Source organism: Ostrea edulis, chromosome 6 (genome assembly GCF_947568905.1).
Source record: "Ostrea edulis chromosome 6, xbOstEdul1.1, whole genome shotgun sequence".
Classification (NCBI taxonomy): Eukaryota; Metazoa; Mollusca; class Bivalvia; order Ostreida; family Ostreidae; genus Ostrea; species Ostrea edulis.
In genome coordinates this window covers 54,709,992-54,733,914 of record NC_079169.1, presented here as the reverse complement: position 1 = coordinate 54,733,914, position 23,923 = coordinate 54,709,992, and the positions used below count along the sequence as shown (strand labels likewise).

General features: G+C 35.6%; 1 protein-coding gene across 1 annotated transcript; it reads right to left on the bottom strand.

Annotated features, from left to right (window-relative positions):
• Positions 1–5,472: 5,472 nt before the first annotated feature.
• LOC130046855 (uncharacterized) lies at positions 5,473–21,121 on the bottom strand. The gene is made up of 5 exons (XM_056140064.1): positions 20,908–21,121; positions 19,375–19,437; positions 16,090–16,266; positions 10,880–11,071; positions 5,473–7,253 (listed from the first exon to the last, which is right to left on the bottom strand). The coding sequence occupies exons 1-5, from the start codon at positions 21,077–21,079 to the stop codon at positions 6,976–6,978; spliced, it is 882 nt and encodes a 293-aa protein (XP_055996039.1). The 5' UTR covers positions 21,080–21,121; the 3' UTR covers positions 5,473–6,975.
• Positions 21,122–23,923: the final 2,802 nt, after the last annotated feature.

The window sequence follows — 23,923 nt, the reverse complement described above, 5'->3', positions numbered from 1 at the left end:
AGCTTCCCGACATAATGCAGATTCACGTTTGTTCAAATCATGAGCCCCGGGGGTTGGATGGGGCCACAATAGGGGATCAAAGTTTTACATACAAATATATAGGAAAAAATCTTTAAAAATCTTCTTCTCAAGAACCACTGAGCCAGAAAAGCTGATTTTTACATGAAAGCTTTCTGACTTAGTGCAGATTCAAGTTTGTTCAAATCATGACCCCCGGCGTTAGGATGGGGCCACAAGGGGGGGGGTCAAAGTTTTACATACAAATATATAGGAAAAATCTTTAAAAATCTTCTTCTCAAGAACCATTTGGCCAAAGAATTTGACATTTACATGAAAGTTCTCTAACGTAGTGTAGATTCAAGTTTGCAAAAATCGTGGCCTCCAGGTGTAGTTGGGGCCATAATAGGGACTAAGGTTTTACATGCAAATATACATGTATATGGAAAGTCTTCAGATATGGGCCAAGGTGACTCAGGTGAGCGATGTGGCCCATGGGCCTCTTGTTGTGTTTAGCAGCGTAACATAGTGGGGCTCCTAAATCTGAATGTTGAGCCCAGAGCGAGAAGACGTGGTGGACAAGATTAACAGTAAGTTGCAAGTAATAAAGTGATTTACTGAGAAAGCCAGTGTTTGATTTCGTACGTTGTAACGGTGTTAGAGTGGAAGCATTGAGACTGTCCTTTTAATAGGCTGACCTTAGTAGTAAGAGGACTGCCACTGTCGAGGTCGACCAGATAAAGGCTAGCCACATAATTCGTCTGTCCTGTGTGCTGGACTTGATTGACGACCAGGCTGTTGTTCACAGTGTCTGCCTGAATAAGGCTCTACAGTGTGTGCAGCGGTTAAAGGGCTGTCACTTGTACTGTGTGTCCTGAATAAGGCTGCAGTACAAGCGTTAGTCCGAGGTCAGCCAGTCGTTGGCTGAGGGTGGTGATACCCATTGTCAAATTGTTTTGATACTATAAATCATTTGGTGAACCCCTGAACTTTGTATGTTGATTGACTTTCCTTGATTTCATAGTAATTATTAACCTGGGTAGGGTTAGGCCATATTTGTAGGTAAGCTACTGACAAACAAGTTGATGGTACAGGGATTTCAACAGTCTCGATTGAAGTCAGCATTTCGCAAATTCTATGGTCGTTATAACGATCTAGTTCGTCAATACAACCTCGCATTGGGTCAAATGCTGTCTGACGTGTTTCATACCGATTGTTAAGCCCCTCTTGGTACACTGATTTGACTGCGGATAACTCCGTTTACCTGATCAGGATATGGGGCTCACGGCGGGTGTGACCGGTCAACAGGGGATGCTTGCTCCTCCTAGGCACCTGATCCCACCTCTGGTGTGTCCAGGGGTCCGTGTTTGCCCAACTATCTATTTTGTATTGCTTGTAGAAGTTATGAGATTGATCACTGTTCGTTATCTTCACCTTGCATTTAACCATCGAGTTTGTATCTCTGCTGGTGGACAGTCTGTCCCCGACGATACTTGTCGTTCGATATATGTTCCTTCATGAATATACACAATAACGAAACAATACTGGCTGACACGTCGCCCAGTATAAAAAGGTGTCACTCTGTGGAGTCTATAAGGGACACAGGCTCCTACAGATCGGTTGGTGTCCCTCGGATTATCCTTCGAGATATCAAAGATTTGTCGTATGTACAATCGTCAGATTGTCAGCTTTGGTACAGAAACCAAAATTCTTATACCCAAATTAAAGACTGCTATGTTCCTTTAAGAGATATATTTGATAATTCCTTTTCAGACCTCATGTGTTCAACCTCAAAATGTTCTGCAAAAAATTGCAAAACTTGTGATATACTGATCACTAAAAATTCATTTAATAGTAATCTAACTGGACGTAGTTTCTGTACCAAAACGTTTGATAATCTGACTTGTAAATCTTCTAACGTTGTCTACGCCATTGGGTGTAACCTATGTGGCTTAATTTATGTGGGAGAAACCAAGGGTTCTCTTAATAAAAGAATATCGGGGCACATATTTCAAATTAATAATGGTGGTAACCAACTTCTTTACAAGCATTTTAATGCACCGGACCACTCCATCTTGTCCATGAGCGTAAGGATTTTAGAAAAAAAAAATTACCATCACACAAACAATCCTACATTAAGCACCCCTTTTCGTAGACAACGAGAAGATCACTGGATCAGGACCCTAGGCACTGCATTTCCATATGGATGCAATGATAATGTATATGATGTGGGAAATTTGACTAGTCCACAAGGAAATAACGTTAATGTGATGGGACTCTTTCCCAATACCCAAAGACGAAAACGCAGTCACGGACACCGTTCATATAAAAGACCAAGCATAAATGATGTCACGTTTGATTCACTTTTGCCTCACGTCAACAGACAATTGGGTCCACATCATATTCGTACAAAACTTTACTCTATTCCATTGAGGGTTTTACATACGTTATTTGAAGAAGCTATGGCTAGTCTATACTTGGATTTTTCAACACCTGAATATAGACTGAACTCTATGATTATGGATGTTGCCTACCACAGGCTCTATAAACCAGCACGGACCATGGATGATATTCCTTCCAAATCATGCCGTCAGTTCCTTAAGCTCAAATTTACAAACAAAGGAATAGATGCCGTCAACATAAGCAACATTCTTCGTCATAAAAGGGTTCAGTCGTGTATTCCAACTTATTTCAAGTTCAAGTCTACACCCTGTATTTCCTACAGCTATACTTCTACTATTGCATCCAAACTTTTTAATTATATACAAACTTTGCAGTGCTTAGATATAGACCATCTTATACGTAATCCACCAACATCTTCTTGTTCTTCATCTTCTTTCAACTACAGTCCAGCTTGACATGTCATTACTGGTGATGTTGATATAGTTGAAAATGAGGACCTCAAATCACTTATTCTTAAAGGTCCTAAATACAGAGAACCTCGGTCTTTTAATTGGCGACAGAACTTCATCTCTATTATGAGTTCTGTCGAAGATTATGCCAGACGATGGGCTAAATATAAAAAAGAAGAACTTGATACATTGTCAGAATGGGTTAAAAGCATAAGAGGGATATTAAAATCCCGTATTAGACACATGAAAACAAAAGTACGTACCATCTATCCTTCTGTGTTTAGTAAACCAGAAGTGATAAAAGAATTAGATAGGTTACATGAGGAATATGTTTTGGTTCCAGCTGACAAAGCTAGTAACAACATTGTCTTTGTTTGTAAGGCTCATTATTACAACTGTATTTTAAACGAACTTGGCATTAATTCCACTTTTGGTAATCATACTTATACTCCAACTGCCCTTTCAAAAGACGAAATTCTTCAAAACCATGCTTTAGTTTTAGACACATTTAATATTCCAGTCAATGGGTCGAATGAATATGAGTTACCGTACCTATACTGGATTACTAAACTACATAAAAACCCTTACAAACAAAGATACATTGCTGGATCCAGTAAGTGCTCTACCAAGCCCCTATCTTTGCTCCTCACGAAAATGTTAACAGCTGTGAAGGAGAAACTTCAAACTTACTGTGTGACTACATATGCCAGAAGTGGTGTTAATCAAATGTGGATTCTAAAATATTCTAAAGAACTTTTAGTAAACTTGAAATCACAGAATTTTTCCCAAATCAATAGCATTAAAACCTATGACTTTTCAACACTATACACGACCATTCCTCACGATAAATTAAAGACTAGACTTTTTGACACCATATACAGTTGCTTCTTCAACAAAAACGGAAAACGGAAATATTCATATCTAGTGATCAGTCATTCAAAAACTTACTTTGTTAAACACCACTCTGATTCCACGCACAAGTACTCTGAAGTTGAAATAAAAAATATGCTCGAGTTCCTCATTGACAATATCTTCGTGGTCTTTGGTGATCAGGTCTTCCAACAGTCTGTTGGAATTTCCATGGGCACAAATTGTGCTCCTTTGTTAGCTGACCTGTTTTTATATTCATATGAAGCAGAATTTATTCAAAAACTTCTATCTGAGAAGAAAAAATCTCTCGCTGTGACCTTCAATTCGATATTTAGATAAATCGATGACGTTTTGTCTATTAACAATTATAGCTTTCATTCATATGTCGATTTCATATATCCCCATGAGCTCGAAATAAAGGACACCACAGACTCGTCCACTTCTGCTTCATATTTAGATATTTTATTGACAGTAGACATTAACGGCAAACTGACAACTCAACTGTATGACAAACGGGATGATTTCAGCTTCTCCATCGTCAACTTCCCACATTTATGTAGCAATATTCCATTATCACCTGCATATGGTGTTTATATATCTCAACTGATTCGATATGCAAGAGCTTGTTCTGGGTATAGTCAGTTTTTAAATCGAGGTAAACTACTGACAAACAAGTTGATGGTACAGGGATTTCAACAGTCTCGATTGAAGTCAGCATTTCGCAAATTCTATGGTCGTTTTAACGATATAGTTCGTCAATACAACCCCGCATTGGGTCAAATGCTGTCTGACGTGTTTCATACCGATTGTTAAGCCGTTCTTGGCACACTGATTTGACTGCGGATAACTCCGTTTACCTGATCAGGATATGGGGCTCACGGCGGGTGTGACCGGTCAACAGGGGATGCTTACTCCTCCTAGGCACCTGATCCCACCTCTGGTGTGTCCAGGGGTCCGTGTTTGCCCAACTATCTATTTTGTATTGCTTGTAGGAGTTATGAGATTGATCACTGTTCGTTATCTTCACCTTGCATCTGCAGGCCCAATTTCTAATAACATTCCCAATTTTATTTTATCAATGAAAGTTGCTATTCTAATTACACCTCGAACCCTTGAATTGACAAGGCACGGACTTTGATAGCCTTCTTGCGTATAAGGAAATACGTTACAACTTCTTGTGACTAAGTAAATAGTAATCTAACAACAGTCAGCTCAGATCACTACCTGTGTCTGAGTAAAACTCGTGAAATGTAACAAAAAATAATAAATTCCGTATTAGATTAGGTTAATGATAATTACCCATCTAAATTCCTCCACCATGCTCTGTTAGGCCTAGTGAAGTCATAGCTAAACAGTTCAGCGTTTGAGACTGCAGACGTCTGTCGACAGAGCCTGCAGGGCTTGTATGTATACCAGTTAGACCCTCTATGACATGCAATGTATGACAATTTGGCGCCATAACTTCAAATAGCCGGAAAACTTCGGGTGCTGTATATCTGTTATACTCATCCGAGGTGTTCCGAATGTACTTTATAACTTCGACCGCTTGGTATGCAAAGTGAAGTGCAAGTGTAACATTCTATACAAATTATCAGTGACTGGTATTATTATTTATCCATATTACCAGAGGTAAGCATATCCATATGTATATAAATGTACTTATAGAACGACTAACGGTGTTATCTACATGGTGAACCCCTTGTCGCGTGGAGGAAATTCGGAATGAGGCGTACAATATACATTTTCTTATTAATATCTTGTCTTTTATCAATAAGAATAATTTAATAAATAAAAATAAACATCAATATATATTATTCACACAATCATTCATACACTTATTATTTTATTGACATGTAATCCACGTAAAATCACTGGCATGTGTTCATCAACATAGTGGGGAATGTCAAATTCGTAACAATATAAACAACCAAAAGGATATATTTCTTACCATTTGATACAATAATGCTAGAAACTCTTATCTAAAATATTCATATGATTTGCACCACCCATGAGTATTGCCAATGAAATAGTCTAATACGTCTTTTTAGTATTTTCTACCATTTCATTTAGGCTACCAATCAATTTGTAACATACATTTCAAACCATATCAATTCTAGATCAAAATGATGCAGGAGATGAACAATATGATATACAGTTTTGCAGAGACAGTTAAAAATTGACTTTAAAAATTTAACAAACATGTATCTGTCTCTATAAGCATAATGGGAAGATGAAAGCATGACTAAGCCAGTAAGGGTTTCGACATACTGCTTCAACATGAGCAGCGCATGTATTCGATTTTAACCCGGAAAAATATGTGTAAACAAGTGGGCCCAAATTCAGTGCAGCTTGATTGATTTATTGTATTTTGTTTAACGTCCCGCTCGAGAATATTTTACTCATATGGAGACGACACCATTGCCGGTGAAGGGCTACACAATTTATGCCTATGCTCGGCGCTTACAGCCTTTGAGCAGGGCGAGATCTTTATCGTGTCATAGAGTACCTGTTGTGACACTGGACCTCTGTTTTTGCGGTCTCATCCGAAGGACCGTGATATTTTAAAATGATGAAATACATATATTTATCGCCTTTTCTAAAGAGTAGTACTCTAAAGCGCTTTACGTTGCACTAAAATTACGAATATCAAATATTCCAAATAATAAATATACATGAAAATACCGGATTTTTAAAACACAGTCACAAAAATAACAGCTACAACACAGGGTTGATAATAAATACACATAAAAAATTAAGGTGTACGGTATTAACTTATCTTGAAGCAGCATTAAATATGGACGGTATCAATTGCTCTAGATTTTTGAAGATTCAGCCTTTTAATTACAATAACGTCACACGTGAAATACATATACTAGTAAACGTAATGATACAATTGTTGACGGTTTTATTGCATTTGAAATATGCATTATGCCTAAACATAAACTTCTGTCTTGTTGGCAATCGCTCGTTACTAATTTACAGTCCAACATTTCCAGAAGCAAAAGTCTTTGTCCAATGTTTCTCATAAACGCACTTTGTGTGGTTGAAAATGTATTTTAATTATCAGCTGGTCCCGATAGAGGAACAAAGCGTAATCAACCGTGGGTATCCGACCAGGAGCTGGGCCCTTTTAAATGATTTTCCGAAGTGTTATATGCTACATCTAATTTTCGTTTCACTTTGCACACTGTTTTGCAAAGTACGTTACACAGCTCCCAAATTTCAAAGCACTTTTAAACAACTCTAAAAAAGGTTGTTACAAAGCTCCGTATCTAATGTGCCGGTATAGTAAAGGGAGATCACTGCATATAATGATCGAGAATATGAAAGTTATAACCCCTACTCCAAGAGCCATTCCTATTCCCTGTACAGACTTCCGCTCGTCTGAAGCCGATGTCTTCTGCCGGATAGTGGACGATAGCTTGGCTTTCTCCACCTCCAATTTTGCTTTAATCTCTTCTATTCTTTCCTCAAGCACCTGGGGGTCTGTGATGAAATTCTGAGTTTTAAGTCGCTCGCAGGGACACTGGCATCCTACGATAGACAAGTTACCGTTTTCATGACTTTTGAATAAGCAGTGTAAAATTACGATCCCAAGGTAGGTAAATACTGTCTACACCATGTAGACAAAATTATGTAGTCATGTAGGCCTTCACAGGATGGTAATTGTGTAAGACGTTTTAGAAGTGTAGTCGTATAGACTTAAATAGATCTGGATCTCTAGTTATTTGTAGGACTACTTTAATATTGTAACCCTACATAGGGTTTTAATAATGTAGGCCTTCATATAATTGTAACTATATAAACCTTAAGTTGACTGTAACCATGTAAACCTTTATATAATTGTATCCATGTAAACCTTCATTGGACTGTAGCCATGTAAACCTTCATAGGACTGTAACAATGTAAACCTTCATATAATTGTAACCATGTAAACCTTCATTGGACTGTAACCATGTAAACCTTCATAGGACTGTAACCATGTAAACCTTTATAAAATTGTAACTATGTAAACCTTCATAGGACCGTAACCATGTAAACCTTCATAGGACTGTAACAATGTAAACCTTCATTGGACTGTAGCCATGTAAACCTTCATAGGACTGTAACAATGTAAACCTTCATATAATTGTAACCATGTAAACCTTCATTGGACTGTAACCATGTAAACCTTCATAGGACTGTAACCATGTAAACCTCTATAAAATTGTAACTATGTAAACCTTCATAGGACCGTAACCATGTAAACCTTCATAGGACTGTAACCATATAAACCTTCATTGGACTGTAACCATGTCAACCTCCATAGGACTGTAACAATGTAAACCTTCATTGGACTGTAACCATGTAAACCTTCAAATGACTGTAACCATGTAAACCTTCATAGGACCGTAACCATGTAAACCTTCATATAATTGTAACCATGTAAACCTTCATAGGACCGTAACCATGTAAACCTTCATATAATTGTAACTATGTAAACCTTCATAGGACTGTAACCATGTAAACCTTCATATAATTGTAACCATGTAAACCTTCATAGGACTGTAACCATGTAAACCTTCATTGGACTGTAACCGTGTAAACCTTCATTGGACTGTAACCATGTAAACCTTCATTGAACTGTAACCATGTAAACCATAGGATTTTATTAATGTCGGCCTTCATATAACTAAAACAATGTAACCTTCATAGAAATGTACAGTATCATGTAAGCCTTCATAGGACTTTGAGAATGTACGCCTTCATAGGGATTTAGGAATGTTTAGCCCAAAAGTGTAATGTGTTATGCACTTGTGTGTCCTAATCTTATTCCCAAATCATTACAAATGGGGAAATTATTCCTACTTATCATGGACCTTTGACAATTTTCAAAAATAATGTTTTTAAAAGTTAATAATATACACTGCTTAACAAGTACTCAATACTGAATCAAAAGGATAATTTAATTCATTATAATTATTTCTTTTTCAGAATTCATTTTATCGCAATTACTAGTATTACGTTATTGCTAAAAGAATGAAAAATAAAATACATTTATCTACATATATGTATCTGGTGTCTCCGGGTACTGCAAACCCGCCTCGTCTCTGCGACCATCCCTAGCATATTTGGACAAAGATTCTTAAAGAAAGATTTTGGAAAGAGAAGAAGCTCAAAGATTGAAGGTAATGAACAGTAATTAATCTAAAACAAACTATACAAAATTGAGTGTAGGAAAAAAAAAGGATTCAGGACAGACCAGAGGTGTGATCAAGTGCTAAACTGGAGTAAGCATACCCTGTTGATCTATCACACCTGTAGTGAGTCCTATATCTTTTTAAGGTAAGCGAAGTAATTCAATATGCAAAAACCAGGCCTAACAATACGCCAGTTTCGAAATACGAGCTCGTCTGTGTAGGAGGTGCATTTAGTGGGATTTTAAATGCCTAAGTGGGACAGAGTGGGTCTACAGTCTGTGAGGAAGACGATAAAATGTATTAAAAGTAGCTTCTCTTTAAATAAGTAAATGTGGGAAATACAACATAATATCGAAAGAAATGTTTTACTAAAGTGGAAACATAAATATAATGTCATATTTGCAATATCCTAGATATGGTACCCGACCAACGAAAGAATGTGATATAATAAGATTTCCATGTATTTAATTACTCCCTAAATAATTATCACTTATTTAGTTTGTGTATCAGTCAAATTCGGGTGATGAAACAGCGTATTAGAAACTTACTGAGTACATTCTCTCACGCAGTGATGAATATTTGTCCCACTCCAGTATGAAAACAAATTGTTTCGCTACTTACTATATACGGGAGTTCTCCATAGGGAAATAACTCGGTCGTATCTCGAAACCGGCGTATTGGTATGAAACACGTCAGACAGCATATTTCCATATGAATTTCATTTGATTTTTATGTTTTATTCATAATTTTCATGTTATATTTGTTGATTTTATATATTATCTGTAAATTTATTGTTTATTATTCTTAGCTTATACCTGCAATTCTGATCAAGTAGCTCTCAAATAAAAATCCAAAACAATTCATCAAGGAATTGTGCGTTTACTTATGCAATTATCAACGCCTCTGCCCTTATCTCATAAATGCTAGACATATCTGTACCAAATATTGGCCCAGTAGCATCTAAAACGTTTAAAATGTTTAAGTAGCTATGAACAAAAATATACAGTAAAATGTTTTCTGCACGGTGGAAATGACCAAATAACTTACGAAAGAAAGGCGTATGACAAGCAGTTATCTGTATAGTGGATGTGACCAAATAACTTACGAAAGAAAGGCGTATGACAAGTAGTTATCTGTATAGTGGATGTGACCAAATAACTTACGAAAGAAAGGCGTATGACAAGTAGTTATCTGTATAGTGGATGTGACCAAATAACTTACAAAAGAAAGGCGTATGATAAGTGGTTATCTGCATAGTGGATGTGACCAAATAACTTACAAAAGAAAGGCGTATGATAAGTGGTTATCTGCATAGTGGATGTGACCAAATAACTTACAAAAGAAAGGCGTATGACAAGTAGTTATCTGTATAGTGGATGTGACCAAATAACTTACGAAAGAAAGGCGTATGACAAGTAGTTATCTGTATAGTGGATGTGACCAAATAACTTACAAAAGAAAGGCGTATGATAAGTGGTTATCTGCATAGTGGATGTGACCAAATAACTTACAAAAGAAAGGCGTATGACAAGTGGTTGATCTGGATTTTCAGCAGTAGGTCCAAATAAAGAACAGGTTATAAAAAATGAACCCAATCTTGTGAAATGAATTTTGTAGTCAGAATTTTACGTCATTTTGAAAGAACATTGATATCCCTTTTTAAGACTATCTTGATTAGTCATCGAAACTTTCAAGGAGCTAAACATTTCTGTACCTCTATTTTATCAATCAACAGCAATATCATCCAGACATGAAACCTCAAACTCAATTTTCAAACTACTTACTTTTGCGTTTCTTGACCATGTTAGGCTTGAATTAAAACTCTAGTTTTTGAGAGATACTTGAATAAAAGAAAATACTGCACGTTTCATATTGACATACATTGTAAACCGAAGATGTCTTAAAAAGCTAACTATTAACAAAAGTGTAGATGTATAAACTTATATATCAGGCAGGTTCAACGAATAAGAAAGGCATTACTTTGACACACAGGTTTGTCTCCAGTCCATGTCAGGTTGCCCAGACAGGTTCTCGTCAGCTGACCAATAATCAGCTTGTGACGATATTTACACTGGAGAGTGATATTCTCTTCTTTCAGGTAGTAGGCATTTGAACTGTTTAGATCGACGAGGACCGTGGTCGACTCATTGTACGCATCGTTTCTACAAACCTCTGAAATAAAAAAAAAAATCATCAAAGAAGAGGTCAATGGGCACTTGTATCTTATTTTAAATTATCAATTTTTATAAAGAGATTGATATCCTAATGTTGAAGCACATACACGTATCATGTAATTCGTCCATGCTTCTCTTGATTTTCATTATTGTGTTTACGAAATACTACACAGTGAATGGGCGTGTTTATCTGACGTTTTCTGATTGGCTGCTATGTTTGCTTGTTGCATAAGTATGATGAAAAACTTCGATCAATAGTTAAAAAAAAAAAAAAAAAAAAAAAAAAAAAAAGGACGAATAGTATATCACAAAGGAATATTCCAAGTTGAATACCATCGGTAACCACCAAATGAATAATAAATACAATATTTCGGAATAAGAAATAATTTTTAGATATTGATTGTGCAATTCTTAGGATTGTAAGCTTGGATGTATTCATGTATATTGTTTATATCAAGACAGCGCAATGGCGGATCCAAGAATGCGCCTGTAAATTTTCCCAAGTTACTGCTCTTCCTGGACGGCTATCGTGAGGTCCGTATTTGGTTGTGAAGTTGTCAGAGGCAAGTTTAAGCCAATAGAAACAGCTCTCTCTTCATTGTGAGCATTGTGTCCCTTTCTTTCAGGACGACACAGATTAAGCATTTGGCATCAATGTTATGTAGAAACAGATTTACAGTTCGTTCTTAGTTCGTCTTGCAATTAACTGGTATTTGAACGGTTTTCTACAGTATTGCAGTGGATAGCACAAACCGACCTCGGTATTTCGTGTATTTCTCGTGTTTTGGATGACTTCATTATTGTCATTACGTCACCAGTACAATGTCTACAGCAAATCAAAGCCTTTATCTACCTGTGGTTAGATATTGGGATCTCTACATCACTGGATAAGACATGTGGAACAAATGAGGTCATTACATATTTAGGTTATGATCTGTACTCCGTTGGAATGGAAGCACGCCTTCCTCAAGTTACAATTCCTAAGTGTGTTCACAAATAGTCAGCGTTACAGAATAACAATTTAACACCTTAGCTGTTGCACTCTATCATTGGTTTACCTAATTTCTTTGTACTGTGGTTCTACCAGGTCGAGAATTTCTTTAACGATTATTAGATTTAACAATTGGTATTACCAAACCCTATTTCAAAAGTAATATGACAAATGAGAAGAGATATTTAGAAGTTTCGCTCGATTGTCTTCGTCATTTCAATGGATCTGCCCAAAATATACACATGATTACTTATATCTTAAGATTTATTTAGCGCAGATGTTTAGCAAAATTGCAGCTTTACAAGAACATCAACTACAAACACATACTGAAAATCTTATTTGTTTATGAAAATTATTTCAAAAGTTAGCTGGATTTGAAATTTAGACTTAAGTTTATTCTCAATTTATGGGCTCGAAGCCTGGTCTTATAATCGGATTCCCTACACAATGCAGTACACCCCATTAGACTTAATGTATAACAAAATGTAATACTGTGGCAAGACGATAGATGCGTAACGCAACGGTAGACTTGCATTTTGACGTCACAATTTACCTGAAGCAGTGGCGAATCTAAATTAAGAGTTGAAGGGTAAATTTAGCATGCATCCATGGACATGATGATGAAAATCAACCTTGCCACTTAAATATTCATTATCATACATGCTTTTGAAAACATTTGACATCAAATGGTCGTGATTAACTTAATTCTAATCTTGTAAATGGATTTCAATGTCTCATGACATCAACGAAAAAAGGAAGGGGGTTAAACATGTACAAACTTATTTAGTACTACGCAAAAGCTGACATATTTAGTAACCGTGTTAAATAGAAATACGTCATTGTTCCATGGGGATTATTAAATCAATTGCAGGATAATGGCTGACTTGCCATCATATATTTTTAATGATTTTTCATTTTCGTATTGAGCAATTTTCAGCACACTAAAGATTTTCCCGCTTTTTTAAAATCAAAATATCTTAATTCCATTGGTAGAGACTATGTCAGGCATGCATATATATTGGGGTGGAGGGTCTAAACCCACCACCTATATGCTAAGTAGAAAATAAATATATTTCCCAGTTTGTATGCACTTACAGATGTAAAACACAGCATGTTAGTCCATAATGTCAAGTCAACCCCTAAAAGAGCCTGATCTAGTAAATGAATTATTAAGGACGTTGAAAGAAAATGCATTGATTTATGCGATCCTTGTATAAACTCAAATAAACGATACTTTATTAGAATTAAATGAAACAAGAAATGTTTGTAAAACATATATCCCCCGGTGTTGCGAAATGAAAAGGGTTAAACACATGAATGATTTAATTGATAGTACTGCCAAAACAATTCAAGATATTGAGCGGACAATATCTCTCTATCTCCCGAGTGGATTGACCCTTGGCTTTTGACCATGTGACCTAAAAATCAATAGAGTTCATCGACTACTTAAGATGTACGAGTATATTAAGTGTGGTGTCAATCAAGCAAATGATTCTTAAAATATAGGAGACAATATATTACTATGTCCACTTTGACCTTTGGCCATGTGAACCCAAAATTAAAAGGGGTCATCTACTTCATATGATGTACCAGTGTACCAAGTTTGATGTCTTTCAAGCAAAGGGTTTTCAAAACATTGAGTGGACATCATCTTCCTATGTCCAATTTGTCCATTGACCTTTAATCATGTGACCTCAAAATCAATAGGGCTCATGTACTCCTTAGGATGTACCAGTGTATCAAGTTTGATGTCTGTCAAAGAAAGGGTTCGCAAGATAATGGGCGGACACTATCTTCCTATGTGTAGAGTAGATTGACCCTTGATCCTTAATCTATTGACATAAAAATCAATAGGTGTCCTTTTCTATGCATAAACCATTTACATATGAAATATCATTATCATCAAGTAAATGGTTCTTAAGATATTGAGCGGACAACATGTGGTCTACCGACCGACCGACATACATACTGACCGACCGACAGGTGCAAAGAAATATGCCCCTCTTCTTTGAAGGAGGGGGGAGGGGGGCATAAAACTGTCATTGAAATCAGGATTATCCAAGGTGTAAACACATATTCAACTCACATAATAGTCACAAAAAGAAGATTCCAAACAGATTTTTTTCCAGAAGAAACATGTCTAAACATTGAATATTTTTATCTTCCAGTGGAAAATTTCTGCTTGAAATCTCTAGAGTTCGATCCAAAGTAGTTTCTATGGGCGCAGTTATTACCTATGAGAACTAACCAATCAGCGTCTTCATCAGGATTTCGATAAGCCTCGCTTTGAGTTCAAAATAATTACTAACAAAGAGTCCAGACTTGGAGGGGGGGGGGTTATACACAAATGTCTGGATTGTCGAAACTATCCCTCTAACCATAGCTCCGTCAATATATCAACACACTGATATTATTGATAATTGTGCAAATATTAATCCAACTAACAAAATTCCATCTATCTATAACACCCCTTTTATTCATTTCATTGAAGAAAAAGGCTCTCATTTCGCAGCTCGTTAATTTCTATAATCTCGATCTCCATCTAATTACGAAGAAAGGCCTCAACTTTTTTCATTACTTACAACTGTCCACAAAAGCATGTACACCGTGCTCTTGATTTTTTATTCCCCCTTTATTTTTTCTCTTTTATTCGACATATTTTGTTATTGTTCTTTTTTCTTTCGCATGCTGTCTATTTTCACTATAATAGTCTCAATCATCCGAAAGTTTGTGTATACTCCATACAAACGTATGGATGCTATATATTTTCATTCATATGTCGATTCGATATATCCCTGTAAACTCGAAATAAAAGAGACCACAGAGTTGTCCGCTTCTGCTTCATACTTAGATATTTTATTGAAAGTAGATATTAATGGCAAATTAACGACTCAACTCTATGATAAACGGGATGATTTCAGCTTCTCCATCGTCAACTTCCCATATTTATGTAGCAATATTCTATTATCAACTGCATATGGTGTTTATATCTCAAAACTGATTCGATGCGCAAGAGCTTGTCCTGCTTGTGGTCAGTTTTTAAATCGAAACAGGCTACTGACAAACAAGTTGATGGTGCAGGGGTTCCAACACTCTCGTTTAAAGTCAGCATTTCGCAAATTTTATAGTCGTTATAACGATCTAGTTTGCCAATACAACTTATCATTGGTGCAAATGCTATCTGACGAGTTTCATACCAATTGTTAGGCCGTTCTCGGCATACTAATTTTGACTACGGATAACTCCGTTTACATGATCAAAATAGGGCTTACGGCGGGTGTGACCGGTCGACAGGGGATGCTTACTCCTCCTGGGCACCTGATCCCATCTCTATTATATCCAGGAGTCCGTGTTTGCCCAACTCTGTATTTTGTATTCCTTATAAGACTTTTGAGATTGATTACTGTCCGTTATCTCCATCTTTCATAGAACAATATTTTTCTTACAATTTTTTTTTCTCAGTTCGAAAACGTCGATTATAAGAAATAATTAGATTGCTCCTGTTAAATCTAATTTTAGAGCGATGGATAAAAGTAAAGAAATCTATAATCGTTAATTGTCAGCCCCATTTTGAAAAGGACCACGTCAGATTTCAGTGTTATGAAGTTGTCTTTCATTATCCGATGAAAGATGTATTGTTTTAGGAGTTATGAGATTGATCACTGTTCGTTATCTTCACCTTGCATTGTAAGATACGGAAAATTGGTAAAATGAAAATCGTAATAAATCGTTGAACAGCCATCTTAAATTGGACACTGAATAATCGAGGTTGTCTACGTTATCTCGTAAAAATCGGGAAAATAAAGTATTTTAAAAGTTCGATTTTGAAAGCGGGTTATAGGGAAAATTCCACCGGAATTGGAAAAGTTGGCTGGTATAATTTCCTAATTGTGGCTATGTGCTGTTTCGAATCCTTCAATATCACAAATGAAATACAGCAATAACATGATGAGTCACGACAATATTACGAGTCAGCTGAAAGGCGCATTTTTCATATTCTGTGGAGAAGAGACAATTGTACTTACCCAAGCATCTGTAGGACACGCTTTTGACCTGAATACTGTCCGATTCTTTTTTACATTTCGTTTGAAAATTACATTCATCCAGCAACCCCGAACTGTTTTGCAGAAGTATGTAGTGAGAGTGACACTGAAGGGTTATATTATTATTCACCCCAAAGGCAACCTCAGTCTCAAGAAAATCTGAAAAAATTAACTCAATATCAATATTAATCTCCTTTAAAAAACATTTCATCCTGCCATAGGTAAGTATAAATAAAAATAGTAAATCATAAACAATAGTAAACACTAAAACAACAACATAGGATGAAGTAAACGTCAAACAACCAGTAAACATCAAAACATCGACATTGTGGAATATGGCACCTGAACCCACTTCTGGTATATCAAGGAGTCTGTGTCTGCCCATCAACCTATTTTCTATTGCTTATAGGTGATTTGAGATTTATGACTGTTCGTTATATTCACCTTTCATAGTAAACATAGACAATGTAGGATATAGTAAACATCAACATTGTAAGATATAGTAAACATCAACATTGTAGGATATAGTAAACATGAACATTGTGGGATATAGTAAACATCAACATTGTGGGATATAGTTAACATAGACATTGTAGGATAGAGTAAACATCAACATTGTGGGATATAGTTAACATAGACATTGTAGGATAGAGTAAACATCGACATTGTAGGATATAGTAAACATGAACATTGTGGGATATAGTAAACACCGACATTGCAGGATAGAGTAAACATCGACATTGTAGGATATAGTAAACAACATTGTGGGATATAGTAAACAACAACATTGTAGGATATAGTAAACAACAACATTGTAGGATATAGTAAACATCAACATTGTAGGATATATTAAACAACAACATTGTAGGATATAGTAAACAACAACATTGTAGAATATAGTAAACATTGACATTGTAGGAGATATCAAAAATCGACATTGTAGGATAGAGTAAACATTGATATTGTAGGATATAGTAAATAACAACATTGTAGGATATAGTAAATAACAAAATTGTAGGAATTAGTAAACATCAGCATTGAAGGATATAGTAAACAACATTGTGGGATATAGTAAACAACAACATTGTAGGATATAGTAAACAACAACATTGTAGGATATAGTAAACATCAACATTGTAGGATATATTAAACAACAACATTGTAGGATATAGTAAACAACAACATTGTAGAATATAGTAAACATTGACATTGTAGGAGATATCAAACATCGACATTGTAGGATAGAGTAAACATTGATATTGTAGGATATAGTAAATAACAACATTGTAGGATATAGTAAATAACAAAATTGTAGGAATTAGTAAACATCAACATTGAAGGATATAGTAAACATCAAAATTTTAGGATATAGTAAACAACAACATTGTAGGATATAGTAAACAACAACATTGTAGAATATAGTAAACAACAACATTGTAGGATATAGTAAACATCAACATTGTAGGATATAGTAAACAACAACATTGTAGGATATAGTAAACAACAACATTGTAGGATATAGTAAACAACAACATTGTAGGATATAGTAAACAGCAACATTGTAGGATATAGTAAACATCAACATTGTAGGATATATTAAACAACAACATTGTAGGATATAGTAAACAACAACATTGTAGAATATAGTAAACATTGACATTGTAGGACATATCAAACGTCGACATTGTAGGATAGAGTAAACATTGACATTGTAGGATATAGTAAATAACAACATTGTAGGATATAGTAAATAACAACATTGTAGGAATTAGTAAACATCAACATTGAAGGATATAGTAAACATCAACATTTTAGGATATAGTAAACAACAACATTGTAGGATATAGTAAACATAGACATTGTAGGATATAGTAAACATAGACATTGTAGGATATAGTAAACAACAACATTGAAGGATATAGTAAACATAGACATTGTAGGATATAGTAAACAACAACATTGTAGGATATAGTAAACAACAACATGTTAGAATATAGTAAACAACAACATTGTAAGATATAGCAAACATCAACATTGTAGGATATAGTAAACAACAACATTGTAGGATATAGTAAACATCGACATCGTAGGATATAGTAAACAACAACATTGTAGGATATGGTAAACATCAAACATAGACATTGTAGGATATAGTAAACATCAAACATAGACATTGTACCATATAGTAAAAAACAACATTGTAGGATATAGTCAACAACAACATTGTGGGATATAGTAAACAACAACATTGTAGGATATAGTAAACAACAACATTGTAGGATATAGTAAACATCAACATTGTAGGATATAGTAAACAACAACATTGTAGGATATAGTAAACAACAACATTGTAGGATATAGTAAACAACAACATTGTAGGATATAGTAAACATCAACATTGTAGGATATAGTAAACAACAACATTGTAGGATATAGTAAACATCAAACATAGACATTGTAGAATATAGTAAACATTGACATTGTAGGACATATCAAACATCGACATTGTAGGATAGAGTAAACATTGATATTGTAGGATATAGTAAATAACAACATTGTAGGATATAGTAAACATCAACATTGCAGAATATTGTAAACATCAATGTCGGATATAGTAAACAACAACATTGTAGGATATAGTAAACATCAACATTGTAGAATATAGTAAACATCGACATTGTAGGATATAGTAAACATCAGTGTCGGATATAGTAAACAACAACATTGTAGAATATAATAAACATGGATATTGTAAGACATAGTAAACATGTAAAAATACCCAAATTCACTTGTATGACCTTGGGTACCATATATAGATCAAAATTAATGATGTTTCTGCATATGATAAATCCAGGAATTGGAGATAAAGTATTGAAGGACAGGTTGCAGTGGTTTGGTAGTTAGAGGGTTTGATTTGTGACTGGAATGTCTTAGTTTTGACTCCCAGTATTACCTTGTTCACGTCAAACTTAAGACGCAAAACTAAGTAGTGCCTGATCCTTCGCCAAACACTACTCGCCTCGGCAGTTAGAAGTGAAAGTCCCGGCCTTTCGGATAAAATCTTTAAAACCAAGGTCTGGTGTTGAAGTGGGCGTTAGCACGATAACGAGCCTTCACCTGTACCGATCTGAGCGGCATACATAAATCTGTTGCGGCATTTAACATACAGTTGATGACGTCTCAATGAGTGGAAAAATCCTGAGAGGTCGGAGAACAAACATAACAACTTGAGAGAGTTATGGATCGAATACTTCAAGAACGACTTACCCACTGGTAATTCTTCAGGGAGTGTTACTGGACATTTGCAGTTTTCATCAGAACCTGTACAACCTGAAGTTCAAATCATTGCAGTTATGAACAAAGCAAGAATTGCTCGTATAGAACTTTACACTCAAATGGGAACAATGTGATTGATGATCAAAGAAAGATACACAATATTACTTCAGTTAAAGATAGATTCGCAGATCCACCCTCTTTGATAGCTACACAATTTAGAATTTCGTAAACATGAATTTCTAGGGTCCTGTGTTGTAATGAGCGGAAATTTCCGGCTTTGATAGGACTTTTTCTATTCATTTTATTATTATTACACAAGAAAATATATTTCAAAAATAATATCATACATTCATGTATCACTTCGGTCTCACACTTCGAAACATTAAACATTGTGTTTATTCATATTCTAGTGAACGCGAAATAAAAGACACCAAAGAGTCTTTCACATCTGCTTAGTACTTCGATATTTTATTGAGCGTTGATGTTAATGGCAAACTAACAACTGAACTTTATGACAAACGGGATTACATCAGCTTCTCCATCGTCAACTTCCCATATTTATCAAGAAATATTCCATTATCACCTGCATATGGTGTTTATATGTCTCAAATGATTCGTCACGTAGGAGCTTGTTCTGCGTATGATCATTTTTTAAACCAAGGCAGGTTACTGACAAACAATTTGATGCTACAGGGGTTTCAACAGTCTCGTTTAAAGTCAAAATTTCGTAAATTTTACGATCGTTATAACGATCTACATGTAGTTTGCCAATGCAACCTGTCATTGGGTCAAGTGCTGTCTGGCGCGTTTCATACCAATTGTTAGGCTATTCTTTACACACTGATTTTGACTACAGATAACTCCGTTTACCTGATCAAGATATAGGGCTCACGGCGGGTGTGACCGGTCGACAGGGGATGATTACTCCTCCTAGGCACCTGATCCCACCTCTGGTATATCCAGGGGTCCGTGTTTGCCAAACTCTTAATGTTGTATTCTTTATAGGAGTAATAAGATTGATCATTTTTCGTTTACGTTATCTTCACCTTTCCTTTTAATGTGCAGCGATGAACAGAGATTAGACTCGATCTTTGACCAGGAACGAACTCTTGACTTCTTTATTTTCAGCAATGAATGTTTATTTCGATCATATCGTTACTCCTCGAAAGCATCGGCCGCTAAAATTTCCTTACAACAGCGTCAACTTGTAAAATACATAGAAATGCTTTGGGAGCCTAATATCATCTGAAAATGTCTATGAAGTGACGGCTTCGGTGAGTCGACCTTGTGTAGCGATCTAAGAGAGCGAATTAAAGATGTTTTACGCCGAATCAGCGATATTTCAATCAAATGGCTGGCAAAAGTGGACAATGAAACGTTGTCTGGTTATAGACAAAATTTACAAAAACATAGAAAAGTAACGTTGAATCAAAGGGACAGATAAACAGTATGTTACTCCTACAAGACTTGGATGTCGTTTACAGGATCTAATTAGGGTATTTCAACGACATCAGGGATATTTACCTAGGATTTCAACTTCACAGAGATCCAATATATTATCTTCTCCTGTTTTATTTAAATAGAAATATATCTGCTTCCCCTCGTAACCCCTCGGGAACATGATTACGTTCTGGGAGCTGGCTTTGGGGTCTTGTTCATGGTACACGGCAGGTAAGGAAGCTAGATCCGCCACCATCTTCTCTTGTTTGTTGATGAATAAATAAAATCCGGCATGCCGTGTGACTACATAAATAAAAAGGAAGCTATTAGATCTCTATTCATGATCAATTATCAATGTATGTGTGTGGAATCAAAGTACTTGGTTTACTGTATGCATAAAATGGATCTGATCATATCCGCTTCCATCAAACCTCTACTCATGATTTAAAGCATCTATTAATCTGCTTCACACTTTATTTCACTATAAAGATTTTTAGTGGAGTTCATATGTAGAAGAATAAGACTTGCATTTTTGCGAAAGTATCATAGATCTATATTGTAAAATATTTCAACATGACCACATCCTCCGATTTAAAAATGAATTGATGATATGTATTAATATCAACAGTTCTATCAATAAGCATGGTTTTACAGATTATGCTCTGTACAAAATTTAGAGGGATATCTTGCTATGGAAACTTGAGGAAATGGACATGGTGACTTATTTGGTGACGGCATGAAATGTACAAAACTATAAAGCGTTACATGATAATCCGTGATGCACTTTCTAGATGAAAATCTTTTCTTCTTTTCAAAGTTCGGCTGTACGTGAACTTTGTCCTTTGGTTTGTCAAGGAAAAGAAATAGAAAATACCAACAGAAAAGGTCATGAGTTTATGACTACGATACACAGGTGAGATGTTGTCTTAGTTGTTACTCACTTTCTGACTCCATACCACAAAACCAGCAAAAATTAGAAACGGATGAAATATCTTGGTTTTACATTGTTTCTAATACAGGTGTTTGTTTTTTTATCTTTATCATTTTATTTTTTGCTTTGAATTTGAATTGAGTCCCTTCATAACAACAATATTCTGGAGTTCAACATCTGCATGTTTAACAACAAGAACGGACGAAACATTGTATTGATATTAAAAATAGAACACTCTATACGAACACGTTGTTGTGTCGCATATCGTCTGCTATCTGGTTCCATTTGTTTGTGATGTACATCTTTTGCTGACAGGTTCCAATTTTTCTTGTTGCTTATCTTTTACTGACTGGTTCCAACATTTTTCCAGTTTAAACTTTCAATAAGTACGGCGGCCCAGTCATGGAGTAACAGTTGGACGTGGCCCACTCACTTCCATGCAGTACCTAACCTTTCAACGATTCAAAACTTTATCCCTCAGAGAACCTGGGATTGTCTATGGTTGTCTGCTGCTTGAGACCAGGGCTAGTTTTTTGTAGGAACTGCTATTTAACTTGTACATGTACTAACCCCCTAGACTCAAAAAAACAACTTTCGGCTCAATGTGTAGGAATATTTTAAGTAACATTGAAAAATAATTTGTTTTCTATCTATTGATGATTAAATTAATATTCAAATATATATGATTATTTGACGAATTTTTTGGTCGATAGTTTATGATTAACCACTACTCCTATATGTTTTAAAAATGAAATCATGTATATTCATTAAATCACAGGGTAGGTACACAAGGTTCAAAAATGAAATAATGTATATTCATTAAGTCACAGGGCAGGTACACTAGGTTGAATGGTAGATAGGCCTACAGGTAGACAGGTCGACAGGTTGAGAGGTCGAAAGGTCGACAGGTTGACAGGTCGACAGGTAGACAGGTATGTTCGAGATAGACCTATAGGTAGACAGGTAGACAGGTCGACAGGTTGACAGGTAGACAGGTTGACAGGTCGAAAGTGCTGACTGATAGTCACAGGGCAGGTACACAAGGTTGAATGGTAGATAGGCCTACAGGTAGACAGGTCGACAGGTTGAAAGGTAGACAGGTCGACAGATAGACAGGTATGTTCGAGATAGACCTACAGGTCGATAGGTTGACAAGTTGACAGGTCGAAAGGTAGACAGGTTGACAGGTCGAAAGTGCTGACTGATAGACACGCTGACAAGTAAACATAATTGATACCCTGTCGACCTGCTGATCTTTCACTGTAGACAAGAATCAAAATTCATAATTGAAACATCTTATTTGAGATCAAAGCATTGTTAAAAGATTATTAGAACAGTGATTTTATATCCAAAGTTGCTGTATCCTATCGACCTGTCAACTTGTCGACCAGTCATCGCTGATCGTGCAATGTGTAGACACGAATCAATAATAAATGAACTGAATTATTCATAAATTATACATAATTTGCAATAATTATTTTTTACTAATTTCTTTGAAATTAGTGCCTCGATTTTAATATTATGAATATTGATGAGTTTTTATTTGAGGTTTTTTCATAAATAAAGTACATTTACATATTAATTTGTAACCAAACCGATTTACTACCACTTATGTGGATGGGACTATTTTCGTCTTATTATGTACTTGACCCAAACTTTCCTATGGCAGAAATCTAGTTTTACGAAATTTTACTATCACTGCAATAACAGCATGTTACTTCGCTTGATGAATCATACAAATATTTGGTCGAGACTTCGCACATATTTCATTGAAACAGGTTATACTTTTGTTCTCAGTGAACAATCACATTGAAAAACTAGTAATCCTAATTGTTCGCGAACAATTAGAGGTCTTTCCACCTTTTCTGGATTTGTTTCTTGACCTTCAATCTTGATCCATTCTTCAGTAGGTCAAATGAGGCCAAAAAACTTTCAAGTCAATGTAAACTTGGAAAACTTTCAGGGGCCATAACTATTTAAAGGGGTTGGTGAATCTTTTCGCACTGAATAGATTGAAGAGTCTACTAAATCAGTACAAAACATTAATGATTAAGGTTTGGTATCTCCAGGGTTAACGGTTTCGAAGGACTAGTGATAACAAGCTTTATTTGTAAGATGGGCAATAATTTTTAAAGGAGCCCGGCTTAAGGGCCAAGAAAGATGTTTTAA

Coding starts and splice junctions, on each gene's coding strand:
- LOC130046855 (XM_056140064.1), bottom strand. CDS start 21,079: ATGGTGGCGGATCTAGCTTCCTTACCTGCCGTGTACCATGAACAAGAC. Junction 16,267..19,374: donor CCCTGAAGAATTACCAGTGG/GTAAGTCGTTCT, acceptor TAATTTTTTCAG/ATTTTCTTGAGACTGAGGTT. Junction 11,072..16,089: donor CGTGTCCTACAGATGCTTGG/GTAAGTACAATT, acceptor TTTTTATTTCAG/AGGTTTGTAGAAACGATGCG.